Source organism: Dicentrarchus labrax, unplaced genomic scaffold (assembly GCF_905237075.1).
Source record: "Dicentrarchus labrax unplaced genomic scaffold, dlabrax2021, whole genome shotgun sequence".
Taxonomy (NCBI): domain Eukaryota; kingdom Metazoa; phylum Chordata; class Actinopteri; family Moronidae; genus Dicentrarchus; species Dicentrarchus labrax.
Genome location: NW_026136715.1, coordinates 24,113,864 through 24,128,080, shown reverse-complemented (window position 1 = coordinate 24,128,080; position 14,217 = coordinate 24,113,864). Strand labels below are relative to the sequence as shown.

The window sequence follows — 14,217 nt, the reverse complement described above, 5'->3', positions numbered from 1 at the left end:
CTCCGCCATTAATAAAGAATGCTACTATACGGACAGGTAATAAAAGTAAAAACACTGACAGCACTGAAATGCTGACCATAAATTGTATCAAAAACTGAATTTAATTTCATGTTTAGGATTTTAACTTTAAGCAATTAGGTAAAAATATGTCAGTATATGTCAGAAGGTGGACTTATGTGAAGATAAAACCATATTATTATCACTATTTTTGCTGCTTCCCCCACATGAAAATTCAAAAGATGCACTACAGAATTATTGCCTGGGTGTATACGTGTATATATATATATAAATAACTGTATATAGTTTTATTTGTTAATATTTATTTTCTGTTATTCTAATAATTCAATAAGCTTTTTCTATGTGTTAACATAAAGGAAGTGCACACTTATAATGATACATTTCCTTGATTCCTTACTTCGATGCCATTCATCTTTGAGGGGGAGTCAGATGACTAAACCAAAGAAGGTACAACCATGGATGGAGGAGAATCACACTTGAGAAAAATAAAAACTTGGCAAGAGACGTAGATTCTACAGATTATATTCACGAACACAAGCACAAGGTTTAATTTGGTAGCATCAATTCCCTTGTTAATATTTAAAATTTCTTATGTGCCTGTCAGACTGAAACTTTGCCTTTGTAAGTTTTATAAGTATCATCATCATTCTGTTTCTACAGTTCAATTCTTGTATCTTTATTAACCAACTAATTACAGTTTTCTCTCATTTTATTAAGTGTTCTGTGATCGTTTCAGTTTGGAAGGTGAAAAGAAATTATGCATTGCTTTCAAAGAATCAATAAATCACTTAGTTGAAATGGAATGTACTTAGCTTTAAAGTGAAATAAAAAAGATAATTAAATATGCATATATACTGGTTGAGTCCGGAAAGAATAACTAAAGACGCAAACAAGACTGTCACAGGATATGAATGGTTTAATAAAATCATACTATACATCACAGGTCTGATGAATTGAAGTCATGGCCAGGGTTACCTGAGCTTATTCCTGTGTTGTTAAAAAAATACAAAACCATAAAACTCTAAAGCAGTAAAGGTAAATCAGTACTTTCATTCAGAGATCAAAATAAGGACGGTCCCTATGCACTTGATTCACCTGAAACCTGAAACGCTTTTTTTTTTTCATCTCAACAAAAGCAGCAGAGGTTCGGACGTAAACTGAAATTCACATTCAGATGAAGGATGAATAACCCTGAATGGATCTTTACAACTTAAATCTCAGAAATACTTTCTGCTGATGTTGTAAATGACTGAATTGAAAGTGTACTGACTCTGACCATGAATCTAATACACACACAACTTTTATTTTTTCAAAAGCATTCCTGTAGAATGTAGTTGTGCAGAATAACAGCAACTTTACTGGATGATACCGCAAATAAATAGCATAATAAGAAAGTTTTAAAAAACAAGGCATGCTAACAGCAAATCAACTGGCATATTTCAAAACAGGAATAAAATATGTGCCGCTGTCGGTGCCAAAGTAAAAGCCTTCGTCAAATAACAATTTTAACCTTTTCCTCCCTCTCTTCATCCGTGGTTGACCAGCAGCTTCTAAGAGAAAAAGAGAAAAAATAATTGAGAATTAGTCCATTTGCACTTCTGCCACACCCTCTAACCTTTTAGATGCTCTTTGGTGTAAGGACTGTCGGTGTTTTCAGCATACCTTTCCTGCTTTAATTGACCATCACTGAAAGGTCAGACCTGGTAATAGCAGGGATTATCTCAGAAATAGAGAGAAGCGGACCTGTTGACCGATGTTACTCAGCCCAATATGCAACTAAATGCAATAAGAGGAGGTAGACAAGATGAGAATTTCTCTCAACTTGTGACTGTTGACCCTCTTTGTTGACACAGTCTGTGTTTGGCATTTGTTGTCAGAATTTTATAGGACTGTTCCCCTTCACATTCTAAATCATTTGGCAGGTTTTGACCATTTGAGGTTCGGGCATTGACATTTTTTGTTTTTTAATCCATTAGCTATTCTGTGCTATTTTACAAAAAATATATGTAATACAATAAAATTCAGATTAGCAGACCTTTTTACAGCTGGTACATTCTGCTATTTGCATCCAAGCCATGTGATCTCTTTCCATAAAGTAGTTTACATCATTTTGTTTACTCATTGTATGTTTGGTATTTTGTAAATTGGGAATGTTGTAGAACGAGGGGAAATATATTAACCGAGAATGTGTTATTGGCTGGCATCAAACACATATCAATCATACAGCTCTTCTAATCTCCTTTCAAGTCAGTGCAATTTCCACATTATGTGCACAAACAGTTTTATTTTGAAAGAAGGGGATTCACACAATAACCTTGTCTAGCTGTAGATTCATTTGTAGCAGAGCCTGACAGATACTGGATTACTGAGACCAATGCAAATACTTGATTGTTCTGGTTCCAAAATTAGAACTTAATAGAACTGTCTTTCACTGAAGAACCATTTTCCAATATTAAGGTAACAAAAATAAGGTTTTCTGTGAGTTACATAATTTTGTTTTGCATGTACAAGGGTTATAATTAGGGACCAGCCTCGATGGTGAAACTCAGAAAACCGTATGATGCATTAGGGGTGTAAGAAAAAAATTAAAAATATCATATTGGGATATTTTTTTTTGTGATATTGTATTCTCAATTAGTATTGTGTTGTAAATGTAAACTGAGGGATATGATGTTGAATGTTACAGGGACTGTGAAATATACAAATGCAGATTCTGCTGGATTTTTATATATATGGCGTGTTCTTGTTACTATGACAGTTCTCATAATTACTTTTTTATTTTTTTTAATTGCAATGTATCGCAATATATTGAATCGTATCGCCTGTATTGTGATATGTAGTATAACGCTAGATTCTTAGCAATGCACTGCCATATTATGCATGGTATCTTTCTGGGAACCATTTCAGATAGATTCAGGTACATTCTCATGTACAGTCTCTTTAAAGTAGGGTGTAAAGAGATTGTAGATGACCTCCAAGGGCCTACCTAGCATCTATCTTAAAACAGCTACATGCAATTGATCCAAGCAAGCAGTGCAACCTCCACCTTTTAACCAAGGATCAATGAGGTCCTTGAAACCCTAGCAACTCATTGTCCCTGAGAGACAACGGGTCTGACAGCGCGATTCCAAGCTACTGTGTACGACCTTGTCTTAAACAGCGTGAGAGGGTGTCATTCACATCGGGTGCACCCCCATGAAATAAACACCTGGATATCTTGGCAAGATGATCCCAAGAGACAAACAGCCTATCAAGCCAAGGTGATAACTAGCCAATTTGAATAGAGCTTTACTACCATGTACACCTATTCCTAAACCTTGGAGTGCAACCTATTAAAATGATCAATACAAGCTATAGGTGGTAGAAAGCAACTTGTTATTGAGATGGTCTAGATCGAGTTATAGAGTATGAAGTGGATTCTTATGGGCATTTAATGGTAGTTGATTGGCCTTCTATCTGAGGGTCAAAAAACTCTTTGAAGCCTTATTGGTTATTACTTATTCTTTATGGAAAGCATAAGTAATATGCTCATTGCTATGATTACAGGGAAGTGGACCCTGACTTCTTCATCCCCCACACAGAATCACAATAAATGGAGGCCTGATTTTCAGATGCAGATGTGACACATTCAACTGCAGACACATGCAGTGTATTTATCAAACAGCTGCACAAGGCTGGAGTCGCTGATTGCGTGTAATTTTACATGCTTTGCTTTTTATGTTTATGCAACTAATGACAGCCTCAGTTTTACTTTTTATTTAGTGATGATTTTCAAATGCTGTAAATGTAGCAAGCTAATCCACTACACTCTGATAGTGAGGAAAGAATTATGATTCAGCTCAAAGCAGCAATGTGCCCAGGGCAGCCTCAGAGAGCCGCTAGCATGGATGAACACTTTTAATCTTGATATCTCGCCATTTGATGTACTGTACTGTGCAAATAAGCATTTCTATAGTGAAAATATTTAACACATGCATGTTAACACATATTTAACACATGCCTTTCTTAAAGACAAAAATGTAACTCTGCCTAAACCATTCCAGTAATTGATACAATAGTTACATATGTCATTAATCCAAGATTCTTTATCAGAAAAAAAAGCCAACGCTGTTGTAAATTTGCTTTGATTTCCAAGTCAGAAACCAACAGGCTTAGCCCTGCTTGGCTTCGGAGGCTGGACAGCAGTAGGGAGGGGGGTTGTTTTAGAATGACTACAGTCCTGCTGAAGTCCTGTAGCTCCAGCAGCCCATGTGGAACGATGCAATGAGCTAAATTGACTGAAGGCTAGGCTTGCATTGACCTGAAGCCAGCTGGCAGAGAGACATACTGCTTATATGTACTGCATGTGCATTAATGTGTGTGTGGAGAGTGCATGGTATCTGTTCTAAGCACTGAGTTCCCTCCAGCTGTGAAACTCACACCATTAAAACCACAGAGAGACTCACAGAGCAGTGTGATCAATATGGCTCCCCTCTTTTGTCCTCTCATCTCATCCCTCTGTTTTTCCCTTCTCACCTTACTCTTTTGGTCCCTTCTCTCATCTACTCCTCTATCCTATATCTTATACTCTATCCTATATCTTATATAATAGGCGTTCGCATATAGCACACTTAAATGACTTAAATGAAACCTGAGACCAAATTAGTATCATTGATGCTCCAAAAGAGGTTATGAACAAACTGCTCCTTTTAAGGAGAAACAAAGCAACAGATGCTCTCAAAAAAATTTGTGTGTGTTCAGGAGTGAAAACATTTTTGACCCTTTCAAAGGAAAAGGAAAGACCGAAGGACAGGTGATGGTGAGCTTTGACCTTTACGATCACAATTTGTCGGGTCAAAGCAGTTTTTTTGGTAAGTAGCTGTGGACCTACATTACATGTGTCAGTGAGACACTCCTGTCTTGCGCAGTACTTCCAACTTTCAAAATAACTTGGGATTTTCAATTAAATGTATCATAACAACAACAATAACAAGTACATAAGTGTTTCCTTTGAAATACATTTACATTAACAAATACAAAACCTATAATGAAAAGGAAAAAGAAAACCAATATTGCTTTCTAGAATATAGAAATGAGAGCTGCGCTTTTAAAATGAAAGAAGAGTATTTAAGACTACATATATGGTTCTACTCTATGCATCTGCTTACACTGCGGCTATTATTTTTATGTTGTATTATCTTTCTATCTTGTAATATTAAATACATACAAACTAAACCTCCACTTCAAAAGCAGCTGATGGAAAATGGTCTCTGTAGCAAAATCTATTAATATGTTATTTCCAAGGTCACCTCAGTTTGTACGTCAACATGGACAAGAAATCCTTAAAGTGCTTGGGAAAATGGAGATTTTAACATCTACAATTCTCCATTACAACTGGGCAAACTTCACCTGCTTATGAAATGTTGTGATATGACTTAAACACCAGAGCAGGAACAAAATAAAGCTTGTGGTCACATTATTTTCTCTTGATGATTGTGATAAGCTTACCTCTGTTAATGACCTTGTGGTCACAAGGAAAAAGGGAGCTGCAAATATCTAGCTCTACCAGTCCTACCTGTTGCATTGGTATAACTTTGTTTGCACTAGCAAAGTAATTTGTCTGGTTAAAGGATGGGGCTGATGTTTGTTTATATTTTTCTATCTATCAATAAATCTTGTGAAAACACCAAAACGACAATGTGTTAGTACGCTTCTCAATACTTTCTGACCTCCCAGTCTGTTGCACTCAGGTCAAAGCTAAATGGTTCCTAATTAAGATGTGAATATCTAAAAATGGTAACTTGGGGCGCATGGTAGCTCACCTGGTAGAGTTCGTGCCCCATGTAGGCGTCCTTACTTACTCCATCTTTACCTGTCCTATAAAATAAAGGCATAAAAAGCCCCAGAAATATCTTTCTAAAAAAAAAAAAAAAAAAAAGTTACTAATGTATTGCTTCTTGAAAGAATGAGTATTTATGGCAGGAGGACGGTGTATGTGGGATTGACTCAAATAATCTACATTACAATGGTAATGAATGAACATGTCACCTAGTACTACAGTGTAGCTTACAGATGTGTTTTTAATTGTTTTTGGACAACAACGGAGGTCTATGTCACAGATATCAAATAAACACAGAGAACACCTAAGATTCCAGGTGCAATTCATTGTTGGTTTTAATAATGGGATTTATCACCAGACTTACAGACTATAATATGTTCCATATGTTGCTCTTCCCTTGCTCTATTCTTATCTTTTATCTTTTGATTTCAGCTCCAGAAAAAGCAACATTACAAAACAGCTACCGGCATCCAACCTACTACTGCCGTTATTTAGCTGGCTTCAAATGAGGCTTAACGTTTACACTGTTTTGCTCCACTGTCCCTCAATATTACAACATTAGCCCAAAATCCCCAAGCCTGAGGCAGTAACAAGCTAAAGCAAAGTTCAGCAGGCTAAACAACACAATTAACACTAAAACAACATAAAATATGGGGTTGGGTCTTGGATACCTGTTAACATTATTGATCCATCATTGAGCTTGAACAGTTAACCCTGATAAAGAAAAGCACTCGTAGTAAAATGCACAAACACATGCCATCAAAAATAACCTTTATCCACTCAACTTTTCCGTCCTCTGAGGCTCGGGTTCGATTTAGCGATTTTTACTGATTCTTTGACATTGTTTCAGATAGCTTAGAGCTGAGTAAATGTTCAGTAAGTTAAGCCCTGCAGTCTCCAAGCTGGCCCAGTTGAAGTTCTGAAAACGTGGGTGTTTTTAGAGCCACATTTGTTTTTTTAAAGTATTGTTTTTTTGGCCTTTTATGACTTTATTTGACAGAGAGAGATAGACAGGAAAGGGGGGCAGAGAGAGAGGGGATGACATGCAGCAAAGAGCTGCAGGTCGGATTCGAACCCCGGCTGCTGCATATATGGGTCGCCAGCTCTGCCGACTGAGCTAACCGGGCGCCCCACATTTGTTGACTAAAATTTATTTAGGGCAGGATTATTTTATTCCAAAAAGAATCACATTTTTGGCAGCAGCAACATGCTCCAAAGCTCATGAAACGTGCCACAGGTGTCAGCGGTTTTGTCAGTGCAATCTAAAACCCATCACAATGAAAAGTTATCAAAAGCTTGAGGTTTTGCCAAAGGTCGTGTCTGCTCAATATTGACGTTTTGCCATGAAACAGTCAAATAAGCCACTTGAAGAAAATAGTAAAATGATGGAAATGTGGGAATGTGGAGAAGAACACAGAACAAATATTCTCTCCACTAACAAAGTTCATTTTCGGCTACCTAGATAATCAGCTTTCTCCACTTCTATCACAAAAAAATAAGAACTAGGAGGGCAACTATTGACTATTATTTCCATTATCAATTAATGTGTTCATTTTTTTTTCAATTAATAATTTACTCCAAATCCCAAAGACATTCAATTTACAATGATATACAGAGAATAGAAGCAAATCCTCACATTTGAGAAACAGGTCACCTGTTAAGAATATTTGCTTGATTAATGACTTAAAGAATTCATATCAAAATAGTGGTCAATTGACATTTATGAAATGAAAAATTCAATGCTGGTGTACCAAAGGCTATGCATTATATTTCAGTGTAATGTTTGGATAAACAGCATAAAGTAATAGGAAGAGAATGTAATTGTTTAATAGTGTACTATTGGCCATGGCACAGCAGCAACAGCAACACTTAGTTCTGAAAATGGTATCTGTGCACTCTACTATATTATAAAAAACAGGTAACATCTCACAACTCACCCACTAAGAAACTAATGGATTTCCCACCTGTTGCTCTAATTGAAGATCCATTCTGGGCTAAAGTAGTCACTCACTAAGAAGACTTGCTGGGGTTACATCACACTGCCTCCCAGATAGTGCATTGGTATCTGGCCTTTTACAACAAGCTTATTTTCATTTCGTGTGGCTCTAGCCAGCAGATCAGACAGACAGACTGAGGGAAGTGGAGAGAGAAGAAGAGGGACAGGGGCCGAACACAGTAGGAGATAGAAAGAGAAAAACAAATAACAAACAGAAAGTCAGGAGAGGTAGAAGAGCAGCACAAGTCTGCCTGTTCTCCATTCTGCCTGACCTAGCCTGGGAGCCTTGACTCAATTGGAAATCCATTTTATCTGATGACTGGCAGGCAATTGGGACTCCCAGGTGATAGGCTGAGGCTCTGTGGTTGATAGGCCTGACCACTCCACTGCTAAGGGATGGAGGGATGGAGATGGAGGAGAATGTGGAGGAGAACACGTACTGCAAAGACTGTCTCCACTAACAAAGTTCATTTTAGGCTACCTAGATAATCAGTTTATTCCACTCCTATCAAAAATACACGAACTAGGAGGGCAACTAAAGAATATTTTCATTATCAATTCATCTGTTCATTATATTTTCAAATAATCAGTTGGTCCAAAGCCCAAAGATATTCAGAGCAAAGCAGAAAATCCTCCCATTTGAGAAGCAGGACACATGATTAAAATGTTTGCTTTATAAATGACTTAAACGATCCATCTATTATCAATATAATGGTGGATCATGACTTACAGCTATAGGTAATGAACCATAAAATGCATGCAGAATCAATTAATCAACTTTTGCAATAAAGTCAATGTTAAATTGTTCAAAAAGTCATCATGCAATCATGCATCAGTCACTCTCCTTGCCCCCCTGGACGTTTGACTGTGGTCCAGTTGCTGGGTTTGTAATGTTATATGCATGTGTAATTGTTTGTGTTATCCAGGCAAGGTAGAGAAGGGCAAAGTATTAGCCCTTTTGCAGACCTTTAAACAGCCCAATCAAAGAATTGTAATTAAGAGTAGGGGCATGCTTGAACAAAACTAGTAGACAAGACATGCTGTCTGTGGGAAATCAAAAGTTGTTCCGAATGGCAACACTCAGCCATCATAGAGAGGGAAAGAGATGGAATATTGTTTTTTATAGTGTAGCACTTGGTTGTTCACATGAAAAATGCCACAAATAGTTTTGTAACAAATGAAAAAAGACAGCTTGAATGAGAAGACCCTCACTCCTTTCTCACTTCCTGGCCAAACACGATGTGAAGTGGGTATGAATGTTGGATTGTGAAATCTGACTTTGGAGTAGGTTTGATCATCCCACAAGCACTTGGAGTAATGGAGTATACTGACAGCTTAAGGACATAATATTTATTTTGCTAGGGCCAAAAAAAGGCTACAGTACAGCTATGAAAAATGGCGACCAACTTTGTTAGACTTAGACTTAGACTTCTCTTTATTGATCCTTTTGGGATGACTACCGCAAGGAAAATGGATTTCCAGCAGCTTACACAACACTTGTATAGAAATTAAAAGAGGTATAAAAATACAGTATAAGATAAACGGTAAGCTAAATATAGAAAGTGAACAATAAACAGTAAACAATAAACTCTTAGCTAAATATTTAAAGTAGAGATAAGAATAAGAGTAAAATAAAATTCATGATAAATAAAGTCAAATAAGATAAATGTAAATGTAGAAAACTGTATAGAGGATAAATATAGATAAGTAAAATGTTGGCAATGACATCAAAATAACTCTTAAATCTTCATATTTCTTAATGTTATGAACAACATTTAATCATGTGGTTCTTGCAATATCTCCCATATCTTCATAGAACAGAAATCTCACAACTCCTTACTTGAACATAAGGATTACATAAGCCCCTATACGTAGGGGAATTGAAAAACCAGGTGCCACAGAGCAGAAACAACTATTGAATTCACATGTATTTCTAGCCATGCTTGTGTGGTGGCTCCAGGGTTATTCAGACTCCTGACTGAAATATAGCGGTTAGCTCAAAGCACGGCTGTACCCAAGTACAGCCTAACAGAGCCGACTCCTGTTAGATCATGGAGAATTTCATTCTTCTAGGAGAACAGGAGAGTTTTGATATAATTTTATCGTACTGCTTAAAGCACTGAGAGGAAATGTACGCTTAGCCTCTGGCACTACACAGCCGTGGGGGATGTTGCTGTAAACAGATATAGCTAAAACTTTTAATTATGTTAACTGGAAGCACTGAAGATGTAAGATTTTACTGGACAAAATACACCAAATGACAATGTCACAGGCCATTGTTTTAGTACCATACAAATAAGCAGCTGCCTTTGATACATTTGCTAGACAAAGAATTGTAAATAACTGCAGTACAACTACAAAAAACGCAATTTCAAAGTTTCACATGAAAGTGAACTTGTCAACACAGCTCTGGGAGCAAACAATAACACAATGGTATTTATTTATTTACAAAAAGGCCAGAAGGAAAAAAATCAATCCCTCTGGGAGTACAGAGTTTGAATTGGAGAGCAATCACAAAGGAGAGGCAGGCCTCAACTCATAAAGAGTAAGAGGAGGTGGAGAGACAGATGGATTGAGTGACAACGGGACACAAAAGAGAGGCTGGTACAAAGTGGACTGTTCCGATAATGTTGCGGCTGCTTCGAGGCAACAAAAGCCAGTGAAAAACCCACCTAAAAGCCCTGCTGTTGTCCTCTCTTATCCCAGCTGGTGGGCTTGGTTCCACAAAACCTCTTGCTAAACGCACGAGAGAGGGGTGAAAAATGCTGACCAGAGTATTGGTGTAAAATGCGCCCAGAAAAAACAACAACTGAGTGTGTCAATTGCTTATGTAGCCGAGCTTTCAACGGAACACAATACAGGGCTGTACTGAATTATTATCGGGACCCCCATCTGAGCACGCAGAAAGACTGAGAGAGAGTAGGGGGTCTGGTGGCGCGAGCCGACAGGCGTGGTGGCACTCAGAAAGGTCAGGGTACAGCGAGCGAGGGGTACAAAAGCTGGTGAAAATGCCTCCCTCAGGATGCAATTGTGAGTACCCTCAACTCTACCCCCTCCCTCCATGTCTCCACACCCCCAGCTCTCCCCTCGTTTGAAAGCTTTGAGGCGTCTGAGGGCCACCGGGGGCCACGAGGCAGATGAAAGAGGAAACAGAGGCTCTAGATTTGGCTTGATGTGCTGTTCGATCGAACGCTGCAGTGCAACAAAAGACAGGGGAAGAGGGAAATACGTTAGAGGGAGGGACAGAAAGTATGGATGGGGACAGAAAAGACAGATAGAGACTCAGTAGTAAGAGAAAGTTCAATGCGTAACACAACAGTGGTTAAGAGTCGGGGGACGCACATTCATTGTCAAAGACTCACACACAGGCACATGCAGGAACAGTACAAGTTTTATTTTTTTGGTAAGAAAATTCTGATAAAGTTTTGTGATGCAGTTTTCTTTGAGGTTTCCATCTGAGTGAGCTATTTTTCACAACACTTAACGGTCTGAAGGGGGAAAAAGAAAAAGAGAAACCTAATTCTATACTTAAATACCTAAATGTACAGGGTCGTTATTTCACCAGACTGTTGAATTGCTAGATTAAAAAATATAACCCACAGAGCACACAATACAAGACAGATGAACAACAAAAGAGAAAGAGCGAGAGCAGATAATGATGCTCGCTGGTGATTGGTTGTGATCGGCTGTACAATGATCAATGCCGGCTTGAAAAGAGGCAACGCTGATGGTTTATGATGGAGGGAACAACTGCCAACAGTATGAAAATGAAATCAATAAGTCAACTGCAGAGCACAGAGTGAGAAATGAAGAAAGCGGCCGAGAAAAAGAAGAGAAGGTTTTAACAAAAAAGAGAAACAGATAGGAGAAGACGGAGAAGACGGAATAAAACAAGAGAGATAAAGAGAGTGGAGTAGACACAGAGAAAGAAAAAAAAGTGGCAGACAGAAGTAGAAGCTAGATGAAAGGTGTTGGTTTAAAGAAAGCAGAGGCAGAAAAACAAAATTGACAGATGAAGGAAGATTCATTAAAGATGGATAAAAAAAGAGGCAACAGCAAAAACAAACTGACGAACAATCAGATAAACCAACTGACAAAAACTTTTCTACAAACCCTCAGCGCTAACCATACAGAGCAACAGTAAGTTGCTTGACATATAGACACATTCTCTCAGCTTCCTCACAGAGTAAACCTCACTCACCGCACTTTGACAAGCAGGGAAACAATGTGACCTGTTGAAGACAGTAATTGCTTAATAAATAAACACTGTTATTAGTATAGAAATATTTGACAATGTCACTAGTTGTTTGTTGCCTTTTCTTCTGTCTGGAAACTGGACTCACTGGTTCATGTGAGAGTTCTTATGGCCTGCTGTGTGTACGTTTGTGTACACGACTTTGTTACCTATTGGGGTTCTGGTATGAACACTGACCTTGTCGGGACCAGTAGACCTCATGGGGACTAAAGACCGGGCCTAATGCAGCAAAACTTCCTTACTTAGGTGCTGATTAAGGTTATGGTTAGGCATGAATTGGTTATGGTTAAGGTTATGGGTTAGGTTAGACTGTCCACAATGATTGAAGTCACACACACACACACACACACACACACACACACACACACACACACACACACACACACACACACACACACACACACACACACTCTCCTCTCAAGGTCATTCCGCCACTGTAATGTGGCACAAACACTCAAACACAGGTCAAAGTTGTTATATTGCTACTATTTGATATGTTTGAATAAATTTGTGGCAGCCAAAGTCATAAATGAAATACACAGTAACAAAGAAAAAACTACAGGGGACACGTTATTACATGAAATTACATGAAAATTAGTATATAAAACTGAACAGCTACAGATTGTCATTTGGGGTCCATTGGATGTGTCACTCAAACCCCAAATCAAATGAAAACAAACACTAACATTGATGTAACAAACCCAGTTAAATACTGAGTACTTTGCTTTCTATTTTCTCAGTTTTTTCTGCTCCCCCTCTTGCACTAAACTCCCTCTGGCTACCAGCAGCCTTCATTATGTTTTGACACTTGTACAAATCCAACTTGTAAGAATCAGCCACGCTTGAAATAAATCATCACAGCTCTCACTCAATTGGAAAGCAAAATATTACCATTCTCACACAAACTGCATCAGCTGCCCCAAATTTGCCACACAATCAATCTTAAACTTTTATATTGTTTAAAGTCACTAGAACCACTTTGCTGCAGGTTGTGGAATGGCTCAAAGATACTTGGTTAAGTATTTGAATATTTTTGTGTATACTGTCATCATTGTGTACAAGCAAGTTGAAAATATTCTTAAACTGTTTCAACTCATGCTTATACCTATGGTGTATAAACTTCACTTCAGGAAGGTACAGAGAGGAAGGGGAAAATAAGAGTAATAGGAAGCAAATAACAGAAATAACTTTAGATCTTTAGAGATCATAGTGTGAGCTGTAAACACACACACACACACACACACACACAATGTCTACATTTCTAGCTGGCTACAGCTAACATCTGTACAGTCAGTTTATTTAGCTTTTTGTGACAAATAAACACAGACTCCACAAAACAGTCAAGTGGTCAAATTAGTGCAAAAGAAGCAAGGTGAAAATTAGCCAACTGGCCAACTTGTTGAGCTGCTGAAGGGTTCATTTAATAATGATACAGATGATAACATATATCCATTCAGTTAAGCAGAGCTTTTCCATACTGGCAGCATCTTGATGCGTGTCGGCATGCCAGAATATACCTCTGCCCTATGAACATAAAACCTCTGTAAAAGCAGCACTATCATCGCCAGATCCACTGTACCTTGCTTACTTCCTATATCTGTATGATGCGTATGTGCTACGGCATAGAGTGACACATGACTGGTAGTTGTTGCAATTAAAAACGGCCATGTAGATGTAGTATACTTTTTTCACAGCAGTCATTCTGACATGGAATAACAGGCTTAATACAAGTTTTAAAAATTATAGTAATTAAGGTTCTGTTCCATTCAGCTTTTCCTGTGAGACAACACGCACAACTGAATGATAATTTGTATCATGTGGGCGCCCGGTTAGCTCAGTGGGTAGAGCTGGCGACCCGTGTACCGAGGCTGAGTCCTTGCTGCAGCGGCCCAGGGTTCAAATCCGACCTGTGGCCCTTTGCTGCGTGTCATCCCCTCTCTCTGACCCCCTTTCCTGTCTATCTTCAGCTGTCACTATAATAAAGCCCATAAAAGCCCCAAAAATATATATATACTTTAATTAGTATCGTGTGTATCAGTTTAACACCTTTTTACCCTACTATTTCATGTCAAAATGGCTGCTGTGAAAAAGGTATATTTCCAGTTAGCTTTACAGCAGCAGTTTATATTA

General features: G+C 38.2%; 1 protein-coding gene across 3 annotated transcripts in view; it reads right to left on the bottom strand.

Moving 5' to 3' along the window:
• Window positions 1–916: 916 nt before the first annotated feature.
• The window catches only part of chchd6a (coiled-coil-helix-coiled-coil-helix domain containing 6a), an 82,517-nt gene continuing 69,216 nt past the window's right edge, over window positions 917–14,217 (bottom strand). For all 3 annotated transcript variants that reach the window (XM_051425256.1, XM_051425257.1, XM_051425258.1), the window contains one exon: window positions 917–1,568. In XM_051425256.1, coding sequence (XP_051281216.1) covers window positions 1,545–1,568 — 24 coding nt within the window. In that variant the 3' untranslated portion in view covers window positions 917–1,544. The remainder of the gene's footprint in view (window positions 1,569–14,217) is intronic.